At 48.3% G+C, this 21502-nt stretch overlaps 2 protein-coding genes across 8 annotated transcripts in view; one reads left to right on the top strand and one right to left on the bottom strand.

Annotated features, from left to right (window-relative positions):
• Positions 1–10735, bottom strand: part of Mapk14 (mitogen-activated protein kinase 14) — a 52960-nt gene extending 42225 nt beyond the window's left edge. Inside the window, exon 1 of one of the 3 annotated variants that reach the window (XM_040732407.1) lies at positions 10243–10735. In XM_040732407.1, the coding sequence (XP_040588341.1) occupies positions 10243–10358 (116 nt within the window). In that variant the 5' untranslated portion in view covers positions 10359–10735. The remainder of the gene's footprint in view (positions 1–10242) is intronic. The other 2 variants (XM_005084902.4, XM_005084901.4) reach the window with 2 other exon arrangements.
• Positions 10736–10884: 149 nt separating this feature from the next.
• Slc26a8 (solute carrier family 26 member 8) overlaps positions 10885–21502 on the top strand; it is a 52397-nt gene continuing 41779 nt past the window's right edge. For 2 of the 5 annotated variants that reach the window (XM_040732404.1, XM_021235821.2), the window contains exons 1-2: positions 10885–12232; positions 16877–17063. In XM_040732404.1, coding sequence (XP_040588338.1) covers positions 12025–12232; positions 16877–17063 — 395 coding nt within the window. In that variant the 5' untranslated portion in view covers positions 10885–12024. The remainder of the gene's footprint in view (positions 12233–16876; positions 17064–21502) is intronic. The other 3 variants (XM_040732405.1, XM_040732403.1, XM_021235822.2) reach the window with 3 other exon arrangements.

Genomic DNA, 21502 nt, shown 5'->3' with positions numbered 1-21502 from the left:
CATATTGAAGGTCATACTGAAGGAAGCATCTCTCCTTTCTGACAGCTCAATTGTTCAAGTTTGCCCCTAGTTTTCACCCAAGATCAAGTATTCTAACTATGTACAGCTGTGTAAAAAGTTTTCAATTAAAAATGCTTCTTGTTTCCCTAGACCCGCCCCTCAAACATAAGGCAATGTCTATGAGACAGCTTTGGCTGTCACAATGGGAAATGGCTATAAATCTTAAGACTAGGAGACAGTAATGCTGCTAAATAAACATACAATATGGCGATACCCCAAAACAAAGCATCAGCCCCACCCAGAATGTCCACAGACTAAGGAACCCTATGTCTCAGGATGTAAATAGAGTTTGGGATGCAAAGAAGAAAGACACACACTCTTTCCCCCCCCCCCACCTTTGGTTTTTCGAGACAGGGTTTCTCTGTTATTGTTTTAGAGGCTGTCCTGGAACTCACTCCATAGACCAGGCTGGCCTTGAACTCACAGAGATCCACCAGCCTCTGCCTCCCCAGTGCTGGGATTAAAGGTGTGCACCACCAATGCCCTGCAGGACACACACTCTTAATTTGTTACATTTCAATCCTTTCACCTGGTATCAGTATCAATTAACACTGAGATTGTTCATCTCAAAGAGACCATCCAGCTACAAGGCACTTAGAACACTTCACAAGGAATCAGAAACCCAAGCAGGCCAAACTGTAGCATCAAATGACAGGATGACAGAGGATGAGGACATGGCTCAGTCAGGAAAGTGATTACACCAGCAAGTATGAAGACCCGAGTTTGATCCCAGCATCCACATAAAAAACAAGAAACAAAACAAACGAAAAACAGGTATGATGCTGTGTGCCTGTAATCCACCCTGGCAGTTTGGGGTGGAAGCAGCAAGGTTCCTGCCAAAAACAATGTGGACAGTGACAGACGACAATAACTGAGGTTGACCTCTTGCCCCCCCCCACACACACGCAAACATACATGCAAGAATACACACACACAATCAGGGAATAACAGAAATATATTAATACAAGATGTCAAATCAATATTTCACTGCAATCTAACACAATGACTTTTAAGGAGTAGGGTTTTGTTTTGCTTTTTTTTCCTTTTTTGCAGATGAGAAAGAACTAAAATCTTCATTAGCAAATGGCAGACTGGAAAGAAAACATAAATAGAAACTATGTATCCCTGCCGGGCGTTGATGGCGCACGCCTGCCTTTAGTCCCAGCACTCGGGAGGCAGAGGCAGGCAGATCTCTGCGAGTTCGAGACCAGCCTGATCTACAACAGCTAGTTCCAGGACAGCCTCCAAAGCCACAGAGAAAACCTGTCTCGAAAAACAAACAAACAAACAGACAACAACAACAAAAGATTTAACTATGTATTACTAAGTCTAAGTTCAAGGAGGTTCAAGCTAGCAAAAGCCCCAAATAAAAGGTTTAAGTGGGGAGGATAAAGGAGAGGAGAGTCAGCTACCACAGATACTAAAAATAAAGAAATTATTTCTGGGAATTAAATTAGATCTGCTCCAGGAATGAAGAAATACACAAGCCAGACATCCCAAGCTGAGTGTTACAGAAAGACAAAGGCATAAATTACAAGCACATGACAATGCTCCAAATGGTCATAGAGCAGGGCCCAGGATCTAGACCAATTACTCTCAACCCTCTTCTTCTAAAACAGCCTCCCAGAGCCTTCACACATCAAAAGAGGTTTTGTTTTGGCTTTTGACCTCTCGTGGGCACATGCTGACGTCATCCTTTCCAGATCTGAATCACCAAATGGAAAAGCTTCTCTGACACAGATTTCCAATATATATCCTGGCATCAAGCTGCCCTAGATATGACAAGCTACTAGGTAGGATGTCACTGAACTTGAGACAGAAGATTCTTTAGAAATATAAAGGTAGCTTTGAGATGACAACAGACACAACAGATGCAAAAAAAGAAGAGCAAAGGAGACTTCCGAAGCAGCTAGGTCCCTTCCTGCTTTTGTGTGTATAGGTTAACCTTAGGTGTCTCCCACCTTGTGGTGAGGCAGGCTTTCTCACTGAACCTGGAGCTCACCAACCAGGCTAGGCTAGCTGGCCAGTCTCTGCCACCCTCCCTGAGATCACGAGTGGGTGCCGTACGCAGCTTTACGTGGTGTCCAGGATCTAGCTCGGGCCCCATGCTTCCATGCAAGCACTTATCTCCCCAGGCCCCTGTTTCTTGTCCTCACACTTGGGGGAAGACCTGCAATAGGGCACACACATCTTCCTTCGTGTCACAAGCACTGTGGTAAGACCTAAGAGGAGGTTTTTGAGGGAAGCAAGGAAATCTGTAACCACATCTTTCAATGCAACAGGAGCAAACATGTTCAGGGTCTACAGTTAGTCAGACAGCAGGTCTAGACAGAGTAAACATTCGTCCTAAGAGCTTTCTGTTATGTTGCCATGGGAATCTGTGTTTGCAGGAACTTACTTTCTGCACCCAGATGGTAGAGCAGTAAAGGGGGACAGCTTCAAAGGCTGAAGAAAGGAGCTCATGTGAAGGCAGCCAAGACAGGGCAGAGCAGAGCTGCCACAAACTATCTCTAGACGCCTATCTGTCCCATCTAGTCAAGTTAACAGTCCTTGGAACCTCACAGCCAAAAACATCAGTGCCAGGTAACATGATGAGGGAAAGAAAACAGACACATGCCCGAAGAACAAAATAATGGGATCTTAAATACTCAGATACCCCAAGGAAGATAAAAGCAATTTAAAACAGGACCCAGTAGACAGGATAAAAAATAAAATAAAAAGGCCTCGAAGCCAAAGACGTTAGGAAACGCTCAACCTCAGCAGCTCATCTTCCTTTCTCAGCTGAGCCCAATAGCTAATCTCTTTGTTCCCTTCCTTTTGGCAACAAAACCCCGAAAAAGCTGAAGCAAGCACATGTTGTTTAAAGAGCTGGAACAGAGTACCCTGAATTTCCAGGGCTCTGGCACTCTGGGACTGGGGGAATGAGAACTTCAGGCATAGGTCAGAGCTCTGCAATGATTCATCTCTCTTGTGCTATCCTAAACCACAAACAGTACCTCCGTCAACTAAGGAACAGAAATGAAAAACAAGGGAGTGAAATCCCAGCTCTCCTCTGTCTATAGCCAACCTTAGGTTCCCTTTGCAGAATAAAAGTTGGTTCTTACACAAAGGCAAACTAACATGACCTCACAGGACGCCTACCAGCTGCAAACCCCTTCTCCTCCTGATTGCTACCCAGATTCATTCAGCTCTAGTGGTGAGGATCACACAGCACAGGGTCTTTGTTTTTGTTAATCTTTCAGTCCATAAGGTTCTTACTTTCTCACCCCACCATGTCCAACCCCTTAGCTTAGGTCTCCTGTCACTCCCACCGCCACCCTCTTGCTTACGAGTGCGACAGAGGACTGCGAACAGTAGATGCTTGACCTGCATACGCAAGGACCTAGGCCCATCAGCACCGGGAGGAAGGGGAACAGAGCTAAGCCACACTGTGTCTTCCCTTTCACGTCTCATATCTTATTCCTGATAACATTTATCCTCTGACACCATAAATGCGCCCCCCCATCACCACAGCAGTTCCAGAAGGGCAAACATTTTGTACTTTGTTACCATCCCATACCCTGTACCCGAACAAGCCCCACAGTGAAGCAGCCCACACTACACACAGACAGATGAGCCCACAATCTATCCGCTTCCCCAAGGCCAAAACTTAGGGATTATCAAACTCACCTAAGCTACTTGTCTCACCATCGGCCTGGAATGGGAGCATGCTCAGAACCCTAGGACAACCTGCAAAGTGTATTTTACAGAACACTATCTTTTCTTCCCTGTAACAAATTCTTAAAGGCTTGTACACTGCAAAGATCAATCTTCTGAAACTTAAAAAAAAATTCAAGTTTAAAAAAAGTTCTGGCCGGGCGTTGGTGGTGCATGCCTTTAATCCCAGCACTTGGGAGGCAGAGGCAGGTGGATCTCTGTGAGTTCGAGGCCAGCCTGGTCTACAAAGTGAATTCCAGGACAGCCTCCAAAGCCACAGAGAAACCCTGTCTCGAAAAACCAAAAAATAAAAATAAAAAAATACAAATAAAAATAAAAAAGTTCTGGTCTTGTTCCCTCAAAAAACATATACACAATCTGCACATCCATGAGAAACCCAAGCAGAAACCCCTGCATTTCGGGTCAGGAACGTTACACAGAGGTGAGCTAATGTCGCAGCACCCAGGCCCTTTGGATAAGACAAATTAGCTTGGTATCAATTTTCTAAAGAACAAAAATCTGATGTATTTTCAAAAGCTTGGCAAGGCTTAGTTATTTCATTTTTATACAACACCAATATGGCTGGTCTTAACTTTCCAAAAATACACACTGATAAATTCCAAGTAAATGGTATTCATAAATCCAGCAGTCACCTATCAGAACTACTTAGTTTTTCATGGGCATTAATTTCATTTTTAATTATCGGTTGTGAGGGAGTACATAACCTAATGGGCTGTCATTTGCCCTTTAGATTAGCTTGCACAGTAACACTGTGCAGACATCTGCCTGTGATCACAACTCTATTGCAAGACTGCACAGGAGGAGCTGTCACCACACAACCTCAGCAGGCCACACTGAGAGAAAAGAGCCGGCACAAATGCTGGAACCCCAGACCCAAGACCAAAGCTGCTCGGGCAAGTGTGTCTCCTCTAAGTAACCCTGGCTCACCCACAGAATTAGGTTAAAAATGGCAGCCTGCAGGCTGGAGTGCAGCCCTGTGGACAACGTGCTTAGCATGCAGGAGACCCTGGGTTCACTCACTAACAATACACGAGGAGACAGAGGCACCACCAGCCTCCATGGCTAGAAAAGCAATAACTGAGAATGCTTTAAGTGAAAATAATGACAAACTACAGAATCACACTGCAGTGCCACTAGAGTGACTTGAGTCCAAAAAATTCCTCTACATTGGAGTCCTAAATCCTCGGAGTTCAGCACAGCTCACAACATTGCTCACAGAAGGCAAAGGCAACACAGATCATCTCTGCGGCAGAATTAAAGAGAAATGAAAAGCAGTATCAAAAGTGGAGATCTGAGATGCCTGGGATCCAGTGATAAGTTTGAGTGGGAAACAGAATTCAATTAAACAGAACTATATACCTAGCTTGGTTGAAAGAATCAGTCTTTCTCCACAATGCATACAAACTCTTGCCAGTAACTGGAGAGATTGCTGTGGAATTATTTTAAGGTGTGTTACATTTGTTTATGCTGTGGAACACTCGTTTTATAAGGATGCAAAGGTGTGTTGCATTCTTTTATGTTGTGTTTGTTTAACTCTGTGAAACTGTGACTATTTGCCTGTCTAAAACACCTGATGGTCTGATAAAAAGGTGAACAGTCAACAGTGAGGCAGGTTAGGAAGGACAGGCGGGACTGGCAGGCAGAGAGAATAAATGGGAGGGGAAATTTGGGAAGAGAGACAGAGTAAGAGAACAAGGAGAGAGGACACTAGGGGCCAGTCACCCAGCCACACAGCCAGCCACAGAGTAAGAGTGAAAGTAAGATATAGAGAAGAAAAGAAAAAAGCAAAAGGAAGACGGGGTCATTTAAGTTAAGGAAAGCTGGCTAGAAACAGGCCAAGCTAAGGCCCAGGGTTTATAAGAAAGAATAATACTGTGTGTGAAGCATTAGGGAGCTGGGTGGCAGGCTCCTCCAAAAAATCAAGAGTAAATCAAGAGATGACTCAGTAGTTATGAGCACTGGCTACCAGAGGACCTGGGTTTTGTTCCCAGGATCATCTATAACTCCAGTTTCAGTGGATAAGATGCCTCATTCTGGCCTCCGAGGCACCAAGCACACCGTGGTATACAGATACACATTCGGATAAAACACCCATACACATAAAAATAAATCAATCTGAACACACACATGCGCCCTCTTGCCAGTAACCATGCTCTGTGGGTGTTTTTATCTGTTTATGCCTTCTTGAGACAGGGCTTCATTTTCACTCTGCAGGCCAGGCTGGCCTCAGACTTTTGGTTGGGAGTTACTAATTAATTGCGTTGAAAGGGTTCTTATCATGCAGCTAACTATTCTACTTTTAGTTACAAAGACAGTAAGGGTAAGATAGGTCAGCTGAAAGCAGCTTGGTGGCCCACTCCTGTGATACCAGCACTAGAGAACCTCAGACAAAAGGATCAAGAGTTCATGGCCATCGGACTGTCTGGAAAAAAGGAAAGCAGGAAGAAGGCAGGGAGAGAAGAAGAGGCACGAGATATCACAACCAAGAAAGCAAAGAGCACAGACTTCTCTCTCTGGTCAAGGGTCAAGAAACTCATGGCTTTATACCTAACCATGGAGTTTTGTTTTTACCCTGGCTCATTAAAATTAAACTAATGATTAGTGGTTATTAATACTTTTTTAAAAGTCTTACTTATTTTTGCTGTATTTACTGGAAAAATCTTGCCCTATAGAGCTCATTAAATTGTTGGCTTCTTAAAAGAACTTACCATCTTTAGTTCCAAGGTTTTTTTTTTGTTTTGTTTTTGTTTTTACAAGACAGGGTTTCTCTGTATTGTTTTGGAGGCTGTCGGTCCAGCCTGGCCTCAAACTCACAGAGATCCGCCTGCCTCTGCCTCCTGAGTGCTGGGATTAAAGGCGTGCGCCACCACTGCCAGGCCTAGTTACAAGTTTTGATAACATGTTTACATGACGATTATAAGCTGTGCATCACCATGCCTACAACACAGTAAGCAACCTGTAAAATGTAGCCATTGAACTCATTCCTCTACAAGTCCAAGGACAAAACCAACTGTCTTCTGCAGTACTTGGTGGTATGCAATAAATACTGATGAATAAATGGCTATAGATGATCTGGAAGTAATTCTCAACCCTCACTCCCAATGCATGATGCCAGAGTGTGCCCAGCAAGGGTCAAGAAAGACCCCTTCCCCAGAGGGAGTGCACTTTAGTTCCTGTTTGTATTTCCTTAAATTCACCACAGAGATTTTCCCCTATGTCCCAAACCACAAAATCAATGCTTTGCAACAATGTGGTCTTAGACAATTTTGCTTCATTTCCCTCTACAGAATATGAACAAAGTTCCTTAAACTTGAAGACTTAGCTTAGTTCCCTTTGCTCTTTTTAAAAGAAAGATACTGCATAACCCTATCAGACCTCAGATTTCTAGTCTGACTCTCATTGATCTTTGATTCATAGTTGGTTACTACACAGGGTGCTACTTTTTTTGTTGGTGTTGTTCACTACATAATCAATTAAAATAAAAATAGGCTTGAACTTTTAAAAAAAATTAAGCTATACATCAAAGTGTACCATGTCCCATACAGAGATTCCTTTTGTGAAGAGACCTCAGGTCCAGCTCAATAAGCCATATTAAAAATGCTGTGACATTACAAGTCTAATCCAGTGCCTTCTCTCTTTTCAAGGCTTCAGTCTAAATTCCCCTCAATCACTCACATTCAAATGGACTTCATTATCTTCCAATATCAAACTGTCTCAGAGGATGAGAGTGGAGAAAGGGAACACAAGCCACTAAGTGGGTTAAAAAAGAAATTCAAGAAACAGGCATGGTGGCACACACCTTTAATGCCAGTCCTTGTCAGGCAGAGAGGCAGGAGGATCTCTGTGAGTTTGAGGCCAGCTAGGTCTACAGAGCGAGTTCCAAGACAGCGAGGGCTATTATACAGAGAAACCCTGTCTGGGGGTGGCAGAAAGAAAAAAAAAAAAAAGAAATTCAAAAGGTGTTTTCAGCTGCACCCAAAAAGCTGAAGAAATGACTCAGTGGTCAGTGTTCCTGCAGAGGGCCCAGGTTCAATTCCCATCACCCACATGACAGCTCACAACTGTCTGTAACTCCAATTCCAGGGTCTCCATATATATGTGTGTGCAAGCAAAATACCCATACACATAAAATAAATCCTCAAGGAGAGAGACAGCTAAATAACTTGAGAGAGGCATCTGTTCAGTCACCACGTGCAGCTCCAGCTGTCGTTTCTGCCATCCACGGTTACAGGCCGCATCTTACATCCCTGGTGGAAACCCTGGGGCTCTGAAGAACACATGCAAGGAACCCAATAGTGGCTGCCACTGAGGAAGGGGAAGCCGGGCTGGGGAACAGAAACAGGAGGCTTCTCGCCGCTGCACACCTTCCTGAGTAGTATACATACTGCATTGCTTTGTGCTGTCCCTGTGTTGCTAGGGCCTCCCATAGGCAAGGCCGGGGGCCTGGTCTGAGTGACATCACTGGTCCTGTATCACCTACTTTTAAGAAGCTGTTTGGTAAAAGTCCTTTCCGACTGTGAGGCTGTGCTGCTCAATTCTGTCTCGTAGAAGAGAAAGAACAGCACCAGAGGAAGTGAGCGTTGGTTTTAACGGCACTTCACCACTGAACGTCACTGCAAACCTGGCTCTTCTGCCAGGACAGTGGCGTCCATAGGAAACCCGGCAAGCTCACCGGCTGCCAGGATGCCCGACAGTGGAGCTGTTCTATTGCATCACTCCCTGAACATCCAAATGGAAACCAAAGCCCCAAACTGTAACAATTAGGAATGAAAGATGGAGGCATGCTAATGAGCTCTTAGCTACTAGAGAATGAAGATAACAGACCAGTCACAAGTACCCATAAGAGACGGACTGCCATACTGTAAACATGGGAGAAATGTCAGGGCTGGTGCCTTCAGCAACATAACTTAAGCAGCTTGCACCCACAGATGAAATACGATCTGTTGCTGGACACCATTGCTCAATCTCAATTACCCAGAAGATTCTACCAAACAGGAAATTCATGGTGTGACTTTAAGTAACACAGGACTCATACTTAAAGATTAACACATTCAGAAGCCTGGAATTTGTTACAAAACAAAACAAACCATTTCACAAACTTTCGAAAACAGGAATGCATATAAATTACTACAGCACATGAACAGCTAAACTGTGGAACCTGGTGTTTACTCTCAGGACAGGAGCTCTAAGAAGACAGTAAGCCTAAAAGACACTGTATGAACCCTTGAAAGTTCCTCAAACATTTCTGGAGTGGATATTTTATAGTATGCATTTAATTTGAAATCCACTCCCAGGGCCTTGAAGGGTGGTAAAAGCCTTTATTCTCAGCATCTGTGTAAGCTCCAGGACAGGAGAGTGAGGTTCAGGCCAACCAGGGAGATACATCGTCTCAAACGAACAACAAAGAATCAAAACCACGGTGTGAATGAAAACTGAAGAACATTGTTTCCTTTGCTTTATAAGTTATACGCTCTCACGAAAACCATGTACTTCAGGCCTTTAAAAAAAAAAGCTGACAAAGCTCCCCTGCAAATCTTCAAAGGGACGTAAAAAAGAAAAGCATCTCCAGGAATGACTTCAATTAAAAAACTATTTGCACCTCTGATCACTAGTCCTGCCGTTTTGATCTTGGGAAAGCCCAACGGATTGGAGTCCCTCTGGCTCCGCATGGAAAAACTGTTTTGTCAAACAATACTGAAATGAGCAGTGGTATGTGACTAAGCGGCGAGCTGTAGCGTCCTTGCAGGCGCTGCCACCCTCCCGCCCCGAAAAGGAAATACGCTTTCAACCGAATTGGAAACACACCACGCAAGCTGGCACCGCGCTCCTCGAGATAAAGTCAGTATTCCAGGCTCTTCGGGGCGCTGCTAGTTCATGTGCGAATTCCAAAAGAACCTTTCCTAAACTAGACCCTCCCCAATGGGGGCTTGCAAGAAAAAAAAAATCCGGGAAGGGAGCGCTTTTTTTTTTCTTGCAAGTTTCGTTCAGGTGACCGCAGTCCCCGGGTCAGGCTTTGCCCTACTGCTCCTCGCAGAAGCTCCGCCCGGCTCCTCCGCTCTCCAGGGCAGGGCTCCTGCGTCCCAAGTGGCCGCACCCGGGGACGGGGTCCCTCGGCTGCGCGACTGCGGAGGGACCCCGGGAGCAGCAATCTTCTAAGCGGAGGGGGTTGGGGGAGCGCAGGGTGGAGCACCGTCGCGGGGCGCCCACGGCTGACCCGCTCCTGCACATGGCTCGCCAGAGACCCGCGCGTGCAGTGCGAGGGGTGCAGGACACACGCCGCTCCGACTGCCCCCCGCATCCCCGCACGCACACGCACACACACGCCCGGAGGAGAATTCCTGCCGCTGGGCGCATCGCTGAGCTGTGGGGACGGGCCTGGCGCTCAGGCAGGCATGCATGCATGCATGCAGGGCCACCCTGCTTGCTCCCGCGCGTCCCCCGACCCCGAGGCCCGGCGACACTCACCACACCGAGCCGTAGGCGCCCGAGCCCACCGGGGACAGGTTCTGGTATCGCTCGGGCACCTCCCAGATGGTCTTATTCAGCTCCTGCCGGTAGAACGTGGGCCTCTCCTGAGACATCTTCCAGCGGGCGGCCGCGGGGCGAGGAGGTGGCCGAGCTCGGGGGAGGGGGCAGCGGGTGAGCCCCTGCGTGCAGCGCCCGCCCGCCCGCGGCTGGCCGGACCCGCCGCCCGCGCAGGTGTGGACGTCTGCGACCCCCGGCGCGCGGCCCCCAAGTCAGCCGCGGCGGCGCTCGCGAGCCTCGGCAACGTGCGGGAGCCGGCTGCGCGGCTCGAGGCTGCTCCCGCCGCGGTTTCCCACCCCCCCCTGCAGCCGCGGCCCCCGGGGCCAGACGCCTGCACGACAGCCGCTCGCGCTCCAGCGCCCGCTCGGGCTCCCTGTGGCCGCGGTCCTCCAGGCAACGACCGGGAGCCTTTCTCGCGGAACTCTCGCGAGAACGGCTCCCGGAGGCTGACGCGGGGCGAGCCGAGATCTTACCCAATATGGAACCCGCCCGTGGGAGGGGGGGCCTTCACGAGAGGAGCGCGCAGGAGGCGGCGGCTCTCGCGAGAAGAGAGAGCCCGCTGCGGGCGCCGAGGCAGGAACTCTCTCGGGCGCTGGGCTCCGTCCAGGGCGCGGAGGAGGCGGCCGCCGCCGTGCGTGCCGCGCGCGCCTCTGTGTGGTCAGCTTGGAGAACGCCTGGCGCCGTGGCGGGAAGCCACCGGGACGGTGTCGGGGGAAAGGAGCCCGGAGGTCCTTGAACTCGCAGCCACCTGCTCACTGGAGCCCGCAGTTGTTTCCAAGAAACCCCTGCAGGAGCAGACAGGCCCTGCGCCGAAGGCTGCAGCGTTCCTAGCCGACCCCCAGGACACAGGGCTCGCTCGCTCGCATGCTCGCGGGGTTCGGGCGAAGGCCAACCCTGCCTTAAAGCCCAGGCTGTCCCCTCCAGACGCTCCTAGGAGCCCTTAAGTTTTTCCCAAGCTGAAGAACTTCCCTGGATGGTTCACAAGGAAATTCCACGGGCCCACAGGTAGTCTAATGGGCAAGGTCAGAGGTAGACATCGAGAATGTGCACGGTCGGGCTCGGGACCTGCCTAGCTAGCGAGGTCCTGGGTTCAATTCCCGTACTGGAAGGGTAAGGGAAGTATGTATACACGCGCGCACACACACATAAGCGCAGGCAGGTCATTCTATTTCAGGAAGGTCTCCTCTTCCATGTATATGAATGTAATATATATGAATATTTTACACACACACACGCATATACAGTGAGTAGTTACAGGTCAGCCTGAGCTACTTACTATGAGACCATATCTCAAACACCCCAAAACCCATTACTGGTGCTTGAGACTGACTCCTGCCCATTAGAACCATCCAGACTGTAGAAATTTAAAGGAAACTTCGGAGAATCTTAAGAATCTAAACTTAGAGAATTTTAAAGACTTAACTCATGCCTCTGGGAGCGTGGGGAACAGGGCAATGAGTTCTGACTTTTGTCTAACTTTTAGACAAATCTGTTGGCCTTGGGCCCTGGCTCCTGTTTCTGGAAGAGGAAAAACATTGCCACCTAATGGAATCGTCGGTGAAAGCTAATAAGAAATGTGACTGGGGAAAGTTCAACCCCTACCTATCTACACCCACCCCGCCATGATCAAAGCATGCCTATGCTTGTTACTCTGAGCAGGAGGGAAGGGCGTCTTATTCTCGTGGATGTTTCTAGAGGATCCCCAGGGTTCCCACGGCCCAGATGTGTGTGGGGCAGCCAGGTACCCTTCTCCTCGCCCCAGGTGTCACCTACACCTTCCTGCCCGTCACCCGCACAGCCGGAACGCCGGCGGGTTCTGCGGCAACGGCTCGGGAACTGCCGGCCTCCGCGTCCGCAGCGCCGCTGCCAGACAGGCTGGAGCCGAATCTGACCCCAGCGTCTGCGGCTCCCGCAGGCCACCAGGAACCAGGTGAGCCTTGGTCGGGAGCCATCGGGAGCGCTGGCCGCAGCCCGGGAGCCGAGAGGCTGCGGAGCGTCCCAGGGCGGGGCTGCTTGGGTCACCTGCAGAGCCAGGAGGGTCCCGGGCTCTCTGAATTATTTGCGCAAGGAGTGGGTGGAGGGAGGGAGGGAGGGAGGGAGGGAGGGAGGGAGGGAGGGAGGGAGGGAGGGAGGGGGGGGGATCCCTGGAACTTCTCTCTGATATAGAAAGGCCGAGTGAAACAGCAGTAGCAGGAGACAAAAGTGGGTTTTGCAGGCCGGGTCCTGTCACAGTTCTCTCTGTATTGTCAGAAGCCTGCCACACTGCCATCCTGTCTGTGTCCTCCCTCATCGGGCCTCAGCCCAGGACTCCTCATCCTTTCAGACCTCGCTGCTTCTGCTCACTTTGTTCTGGCTGGCTGCATCTTGCACTCCACCCCTTCTGCCTAGTCTGTCTGCCAGTCAAATCCCTGTTTATGGATTATGCATTGGGTCCCCCCTTGCCTTCCCCTTTCTGCCCAGTGATGAGTGTCTCTCCAACACACCCTCTTGGCAACGCTAAAGGAAGGTGTCCTGTGTGTATGTGACCTGTGGTAAGCAGCTGGAGGGCTGTCACCTTCACTTAGCCCCTGCCACTAGACAATGGAGCTTGCTCACCCTTTGCCATATTCCTGTACATTCTCCATCAAAACAGAGTCACAGGCAATGAGTAGTTTTGGTTGGGATCACATGTTGTATCAAAATTTTATATATCAGGTTACCTTTTTTGCTTTTACATATTCCAAATGGAGATTCTTTGTATCAGTGAGTGGGTAGATGGATAATGGATGGATGATGGATGGATGGATGATGGATAGATGGATGATGGATGGATGATGGATAGATGGATGATGGATGGATGGTGGATAGATGGATGATGGATGGGTGGGTAGATGGATGGATGGATGGATGGGTGAGTGGGTGGATGATGGATGGGTGAATGGGTGGATGATGGATGGGTGAGTGGGTGGATGATGGATGGGTGGATGGATGATGGATGGATGGATGGGTGGGCAGATGGATGGATGCTGGATGGGTGGATGATGGGTGGATGGATGATGGATGGATGGGTGAGTGGTTAGATGATGGATGGGTGGGTGGATGATGGGTGGGTGAGTGGGTGGATGATGGGTGGGTGAGTGGGTGGATGGATGGATGATGGATGGATGGATGGATGATGGATGGGTGAGTGAGTGGGTGGATGGATGGATGATGGATGGATGGATGGATGGGTGGGCAGATGGATGGATGCTGGATGGGTGGAGGATGATGGGTGGATGGATGATGGATGGATGGGTGAGTGGTTAGATGATGGATGGGTGGGTGGATGATGGGTGGGTGAGTGGGTGGATGATGGGTGGGTGAGTGGGTGGATGGATGGATGATGGATGGATGGATGGATGATGGATGGGTGAGTGGGTGGATGATGGATGGATGATGGGTGGGCAGATGGATGGATGATGGATGGATGGGTGAGTGGGTGGGTGATGGATGGGTGGATGATGGATAGATGGGTGGATGGATGATGGATGGAAGGATGATGGTTGGATGGGTGGGTGGGTGGGTGAGTGGTTAGATGATGGATGGGTGGGTGGGTGGGTGGATGATGCATGGATGATGGCTGAGACAGTGGAAGTTGTGAAAGAGCTGGGCTAAAGCGCTTGTGTTTTAATAGTGTTCTAAACTTAGCAGTGAGAGCCTGATTAAAGATAATTAAAGGCTGGGACTACAGCTCCGAGTGGAGCATCCTAGCATGTGAGGCTCCCAGGTGCATTCCCACCACAGGAAAAAAAAAAAAAAGGACTTAAGGCATGAATGGTGACATACATCTGTAATCCCAGCATTTGTTTGATTGATAGGGTAGGAGGATTGGGATTTCAAGGCCAGCTAGACTATGTGAGATCCTGTCTCAAAAGTTAAAATTAAAAATTAAGAAAGCCAAAACCAGAAAGATAACTAGCTTAGATTATAGCACCCTTATATGTTACTCTATATCAGAGTCACACTGTTGCTACTGTTGCTGCCACCTCTGCTGCCCCCACCCCAAAACAAGGCCTCACTCTGACTGGCCTGGAACTCAGAGATCTATCTGCCTGCTGAGATTAAAGGCATGCACCAGTAAACTCAGCTCACCCAGTGCCCTTAAGACTTCTTAAAACCCAGCTGCCCCCAGAACTTCTGATTCAGGAGGTCTTTCTCGGTGTGGTCTACATATCAGTGGGAAGTTCTGCATGTCCCAACATGACAGAAAGAGTCCTGCTGATGTGGAGACATTGCTGGGGTTCTTATGAAAGCAAAAAAAGAGATGGAGGGGCTTGGGAGATGGTTCCATCAGTAAAGCACTTGCTGAGAAAACATGAGGACCTGAGTTCAGACACAACAAAACTGGGGTTGGAAGGAACAGGGAGCTTATGACCACCCTGTCTGACTGAACCGGTGAACTCCTGTTGAGTAAGGGGCCCTGTCTCAAAAGTGAGATGGAGGGCCTAAGACCAGGCTCAGTGGTTAAGAGGCTCTTGCAGAGGACCTAGGTTCAATTCCCAGAATCCATATGGTGGCTCATAGCTATCTGTAGCTCCAGTTCCAAGCGATTTCGTCTGGCCTCTGAGGACACTAGGCACACACAATGAACATATATACATGTAAAAAGAAAATAAAAATAAATAACTTTTTACAAAAAAGAACCCCTGTCCCTCAACTCCAGCACACATACACCACACACATGCATGCACATGCACACACACAAACACACCACACACAAGCATGCACACACACAAACACACCACACACATACACCACCCACATGCACACACACACAAACACACCACACACAAGCATGCACACACACAAACCCATATACAGAGAGTCGTGGAGCAATTCCTGAGATTTCTGACAAGACTAATAAAGAAGTCATGAGTCTGCCCTTGTTGCTTCAGGCAGACATATGACCAGACATTACAGGCAGCATTCATTCCACCTGTCTCTCCACCGTGGCTCCATGGTTTTGCTTGTTTGGTTGGTCGGTTGGTTTCATTCTTTCCAGCTTTTTCTAAATGACTTACTAACCTGTCCCTACACTGGTGTGACGCTGAGAGTCTCTGACTGGCCCTTTGGCCTTGACCTCTTCCTCTCCAGCACTGTTCAGATCGGCTTCCCCTGCTGACAGAAAGGTTTGTATTTGCACCATGCAGGTAGGAAGCCACCAGCTGTGTGCGAGCCATGTGTGAACCATGTACGTGAGCCACTGCCAGGGGAGCATTTAAAATCTTCACTTTATGAAAGTCACAATTAAGTAGTAACTTTAGTAGCCAATGGCTCAGTGTGCTGGACCATACAGCTCAAGACAGTACCTCTGACTCCCTCTGTCTCAAGTATATCCCATGTGTACATGACTCCTGCTCAGACTCCAGATAACTAAAACATCGGGACAGGTCACACATCCAGGGCCCTGCTGAAAGGACTTTTATTTGGCAATGTGGTTCTGTTTATTTTGAAATAAGGTCTCATACAGCCCAGGCTGACCTCGAGCTTGCTATGTAACAGAGGCTGGCTTTGAACCCCTGACCCTCCTACCTCTGTGTCTCAAGTGCTGAGATTACAGGCCTGTGCCACCATACCCAGCTCCCTCTAGGAACAGTTTGGTGTGTGCTCATAGATGCAGGCAGGCCCCTCTGCTGAGTGCAGGTTAGATAACAACTGTGGGAGTAGGTTCTCTCCTTCCACCACGAGGATCCCAGGGATCAGACTCCGGTTGTCAGGCATGGTGCAGAGTCCTTTCACTGGCCCTCTTCCGGGAACACCTTAGACTCCACCCCCAGCTAAAAGCTGGCATGACTCAGATGGTCTGAATTAGTTCCCTTATGTCATCTCTCATTGTGTCCAGTCCTCTCCCTGAAGCAGCTATTCCTCTTCCCCCACCTGAGCTGGGTCTCGACTCACCTGCTCAAAGAGTTCTTTTCCATTCCCCAGGCCGGGATCATCAGTGTCACGCTAGGTCATGTGGCCTTAGGATGTGATATCTGTTTTACAGGTCAGGGCCTAAACTGTGGCTGTGGCTGAATCATTGTGGTATGCTGAGGAACTTCCTACACCCAGAGGTTAAGAGCACTGACTGTTCTTCCAGAGGTCCTGAGTTCAAGTCCCAGCAACCACATGGTGGCTCACAAGGATCTATAAGGAGATCTGGCGCCCTCTTCTGGCCTACAGGCATTCATGCAGGCAGAACACTATACATAATAAATAAACAAATAATCAAGAAAAGTGCTAATGATGTAAATTTCTAAAAAATGTGCTTATCTTTTGAGACAGAGTCTCTCTATGCAATCGGTCCTCAGACTCAGAAATCCTTCTGTCTCTGCTTACTACACCCAGCCCTAAATATTTTTTATTAAATTTGTTTATTTGGTGGTGGGAATGGCATGTTGCCACAGATTGTATGTGAAATCAGAAGACAACTCGTAGGAGTCAGTACTCTTCTCACATGGGTCCCCGGATTGAACACAGGTCATCAGGCTTGCCAGCCAACACCTTTCACCACTGAGCCATCTCATCAGCCCTAATGCCTGCTTTTAACCTGACATCTTTCCACTTCATCCAGGGAGGATGCAAACAGAGAGGAGCGCCCATAGTTTGGGCAGCAGATACAGGCAAGTCCCCTTTGTGTACGATGTCAAGCGAAACGTGTACAATGAGGAGAACTTCCAGCAGGAGCACAGGAGGAAGGCTGCCTCTTCTGGAAACGTGGACGTCAGCATCACCACCTTCAAGCACCATGTCCAGTGCCGGTGCGTGTTCTCAGCCTCTCGGTGGCCAGCAAGCCAGGCAGGAGCAAAAACGTGTGTGTGTGTGGGGGGGGGGTGAGTGTCTGTGTGTGTCTTGCAGGGTCCTCTGGTTATCAACGTCTCTGGCATTGTCTTTTAGCCTGTCTTCTGGTATTCCACTATAACAAAAGGTGAAAGGCTGAGTAACTTGTAAGTAAAAGGTTTGTTTGGCTCATAATTCTGATAGCCAATGGGTTCTGGTTTCCTGGTGAGGACCCCCTGCTGTGTCACAGTGGAGCTGAGAAGTGGAAAAGGAGGCTGCCAAGTGGCCAAGACTCAGGGCAGCTCACCTCATAAAGCCTGCTCTCCCGGTGGGCACTAGGTCAGCCCCACAGGAGCCAGATGCAGGCATGAGGGAGGGGCTCCTGCAGCCGAGGTCTCCCTACTTGCTACTTCCAAACATGGCCTCTACGGGAACCAAGCTCTCAGCCCTGGAACCTTTGTGAGACCAGCCACAGTCCAGTCACTGTAGGCATAGAGACCTCCCGCCATATCTCAGGATCACAGCTAATAAACACATTGTTCAACCAAGGCAGGCGAAATGGCTCAGTGGGTAAAGGCGCTTGCTGCCAAGCCTTGAGGACCTGGGTTCTATTCCTGGGACCCACCGGGTGGAAAGAGAGAAATGCCTCTACAAAGCGGTTTCCTGTTCCACTCCATGTTAGATAAATGTAATAAAGCACCAGCTACCATTAGCAGTCCCACAGAAAGCTGGACAGCTCTGATGGACCAAACAAAGAGATCCTTCTAACGACCACAGCTCGGCCATCAACAGAGAGTACACACGGCCTCTGGCTCCCACCCTGACTAGCGAGGGATTCTCAGCCTGTTTCTGTGCGACGAACCCCTTGGCAAACAGACAGAGTGAAAGGACGTCTTTTCCGAATAATTTCATTAGCTTGTTTCCTTCTTCAGGGCAGGGTCTCATATACCCCGACTGGCCTCACACTCCCCGTGGTGTCCAGCCTCGCCGGAAGTCCTGACCTTCCCGCCCACACCTCCAGTGCTAGGTCTGTGGGTGTTTGCCATGTGCTAGGCAAGGGCTCTATCAATGAGCTGTGCCCTCAGACTGCTAGTGTGTGTGTGTGTGTGTGTGTGTGTGTGTGTGTGTGTGTGTGTGTGTGTGTGTAAAAGATATATGCTATCAAGCTGGTTGTTTTGACCTTTTTTTGTCTTGTTTTATTTTTGTTTTTGTTTTCTTTTTGAGGCAGAGTTTCTCTGTGTAGTCCTGGCTGCCCTGGAACTCACTCTGTAGACCACCAGGGTGGCCTCAAACTCACCGAGACCCACTGCCTCCCAAGCGCTAAGATTAAAGGTGTGTGCCACCACCACCTGGCTCTGTTTTGACCATTTGTAAGTGTGGGATTTTGTGGCATAATTGTTATTGTGCAACTACCACCACAGTTGGTTTGCATAACTTTTTCACCACCTCAAACAGAAATTCTGTACTGATTAAGCAATGGCTCCTGCCTCTCTCCCCACCTCTACTTCTGGTCCCCAGGAGTCTGCTGCCTCTTTGAGATTAAGCTACGAACCCGTCCCTTGTGATCCAAGCAGAACCACACAGCATTTGTCTTTCTGTGTCTGGCTTGTTTCATTTAATACCATGTTTCCAATTCATCCGCATTATAACAAGTGCCAGCACACTTCCTTTCTTCTATGGCAGAGTAAAGATTCCTAGTGTTTCGCTTACACTCTCTCTGTCCACCCATTTGTTAATGGACACTTGGGTTGTTCCCGTCTTTTGGCCCCTGAGAATAACGTTGCTGTGAATGTATGCTCCGTTTCAATGCCTTTTTTAAAAAAATTCTCTCAGAACCCTGCCTCAGGGTAGAATTCTCAGGTCATATGACAGTTCTGTGTGCAGCTGTGTGCGCACATGTCCATATAGATGCGCACACTTGTGTGCACATATGCTCATATAGATACACACACGTGTGTGCACACATGTCCATATAGATGCGCACACGTGTGTTTACAAACACACAGAGGCCAGAGGCTGATGTCAAACATCTCGCTCTATGGCTTCCTACCTTAAGGTTCAAGTCAGGGTCTCTCACTGAGCCGAGAGCTCTTGGATTCAGCTAGGCTGGCTGAGCAGTGAGCTGCAGGAACCCCTTCAGTCTCCACTGCCCCAGCTGCGGACTTCAGGCTGCACTGCCCACCTGGTTCCTTCTTCCCTGTACTGGGGGTCTGGAGGCCCTCCTCATGCTTGTGAAGCGGGTCCTTTGCCAGGCAAGCGGGCTCCCTACCCTACCCTCCGTGCTTTTTGTTTTGTTTCTTTGAGATGGGGGTCTCAATATTAATCCTGGCTAGCCTCAAACCCACTGTCCTCCTGCCTCAGCCTCCTGAAGGTTGGGATTACAGGTGTACTCTGCCTCACTCATTCACTTCTGAGGGGGATGGCACGCTACTTTCTACAATGCTGGCACAGTTTCACATTACAAGGATTCCAGTTTTCTGCACTCCCCCAAATTTCCCTTCTGTCTTTTGAATTAGCCCCATTTTAGCAGGTATGAGGTGGTGTCTCTTTGTGTTGTTTTTTTTTTTTAATTTTGGTCCATGTTTTTCTCATGAAGAAAAGAACAACTTTTTCCTGTGTGTATTGACCACTCTTGTATCTTCAGAGGAAAAAAAAAGCCTTCATTCATTTCTTAGCTCTGTAAATTGTCATTTCCCTCCACTAGAGCCTTTTAAAAGTATTTATTTTGGGGAGGCAGAGGCAGGCAGATCTCTGGGACAGCCTAATCTTCAGAGTGAGTTCCAGGACAGCCAGGGTTACACAGAGAAACCCTGTCTCAGAAAAAAGAAGACAAGCAAAAACTTTTTTTTTAAATTATTTTTAACTGTGTGCAAGGTGAGCTTGTGTGTGTGGGTAAGTGCGTGTGAGTGCAGTAATTATTTTTAACTGTGTGCAGGGTGAGCTTGTGTGTGTGGGTAAGTGCGTGTGAGTGCAGGTGCATGTGGAGCTGGGGACTGTCAGATCCCCTGAGGATACAACTGCAGACATCTGGGAGCCACCACGAGGTGCTGGGAGCCAAACCCTAGGCCTCAGGAAGAGCAGCAGTGCTCTTAGGCCCTGAGCCACCTCTCCAGCCCTGCAAAGATCTCACTTCGATAAAAACTCAATCTATGTCTTAGCCTAAGAATTTTATACTTTAGCTCTTTCTTTCCTACTTTATTTCTTTCTTTTTTCCTTTATCTTTTAGTAGAGACTAAATTTGGGGCCTCATGAGCTACATCCAATGCTCTGCTTACTTTTTATTTTGAAACAGAGGCTTGCTAAGCTGCCCAGGCTGGTAATTTAATAATATAAAAAAAACAGATACAAGCCCGGCGGTGGTGGTGCACGCCTTTAATCCCAGCACTCAGGAGGCAGAGGCAGGCGGATCTCTGTGAGTTCGAGACCAGCCTGGTCTACCGAGCAAGTTCCAGGACATGGTCCAAAAAATAATACAGAGAAACTCTGTCTCGAAAAACAAAACAACAACAACAAAAAAAAAAAAACAAAAAAAACCCAGATACAATTATAAGGAAAAAGAGTTGTATTAAATCTAGTGAGCTGGGTGATGGTGGTGGGGCACACCTTTGATCCCAGTGCTCGGAGGCAGAGGCAGGAGGATCTTTGAGTTTGAGGCCAGCCTGGTCTACAGAGTTCCAGGGTGGCCTGGGCTACATAGAGAAATCTCATCTCAAAATCAATCAAACAAACAAAATCATTTCTATCTGTCTGTCTGTCTGTCTATCAATCTATCTATCTGTTGATCCAGTAACTACCATAGTGAAAACCATAGCTTCAAGGAAGTAAGGAATGTAATATTTCAAGATATCTATAGCAATAGTAATATGGTTACAGCATTCAGGTCTGGGGCTTCTACTTCAATTTATAGTCAATGTTCCAAATCATTTCTATCTGTCTGTCTAACTATCTCTCTATCTCTCAATGGATCCAGTAACTACCATAGTGAAAACCATAGTTTCAAGGAAGTAAGGAATGTAAATAATATTTCAAGATATCTATAGCAATAGTAATATGGTTACAGCATTCAGGTCTGGGGCTTCTACTTCAGTTTACAAGTCAATGTTCCTAATTTCTGAAGGAGCCAGTCACGGTGGCACATGCCTATAACCCCAGGGAGGCTGAGGCAGGATTGTCATGAGCTGAGGTCAGCCTAAATTACATACAATGCCAGATAGCTACAGAGCAAGATGTCTCAAAACAAACAAGCAAACAAAAACCCATAAATTAGAGGAAATAGGAAATTTCAACCCGAAGCTAGTGAAAACAATGAGTCTCTAGCCCCCCCCCCATTCACCTCAATTCTGCGTACGACCTCCAGGGTCCATTAGCCCAGAGGAGAAGAACCCTGTGTGGTCTCCATCACAAGGGTGACTGTCACTAC

The sequence above is a fragment of the Mesocricetus auratus genome, unplaced genomic scaffold, assembly GCF_017639785.1.
Source record: "Mesocricetus auratus isolate SY011 unplaced genomic scaffold, BCM_Maur_2.0 Super-Scaffold_100027, whole genome shotgun sequence".
NCBI classification, from domain to species: Eukaryota; Metazoa; Chordata; class Mammalia; order Rodentia; family Cricetidae; genus Mesocricetus; species Mesocricetus auratus.
This window is presented reverse-complemented; position numbering and strand designations above follow the sequence as displayed.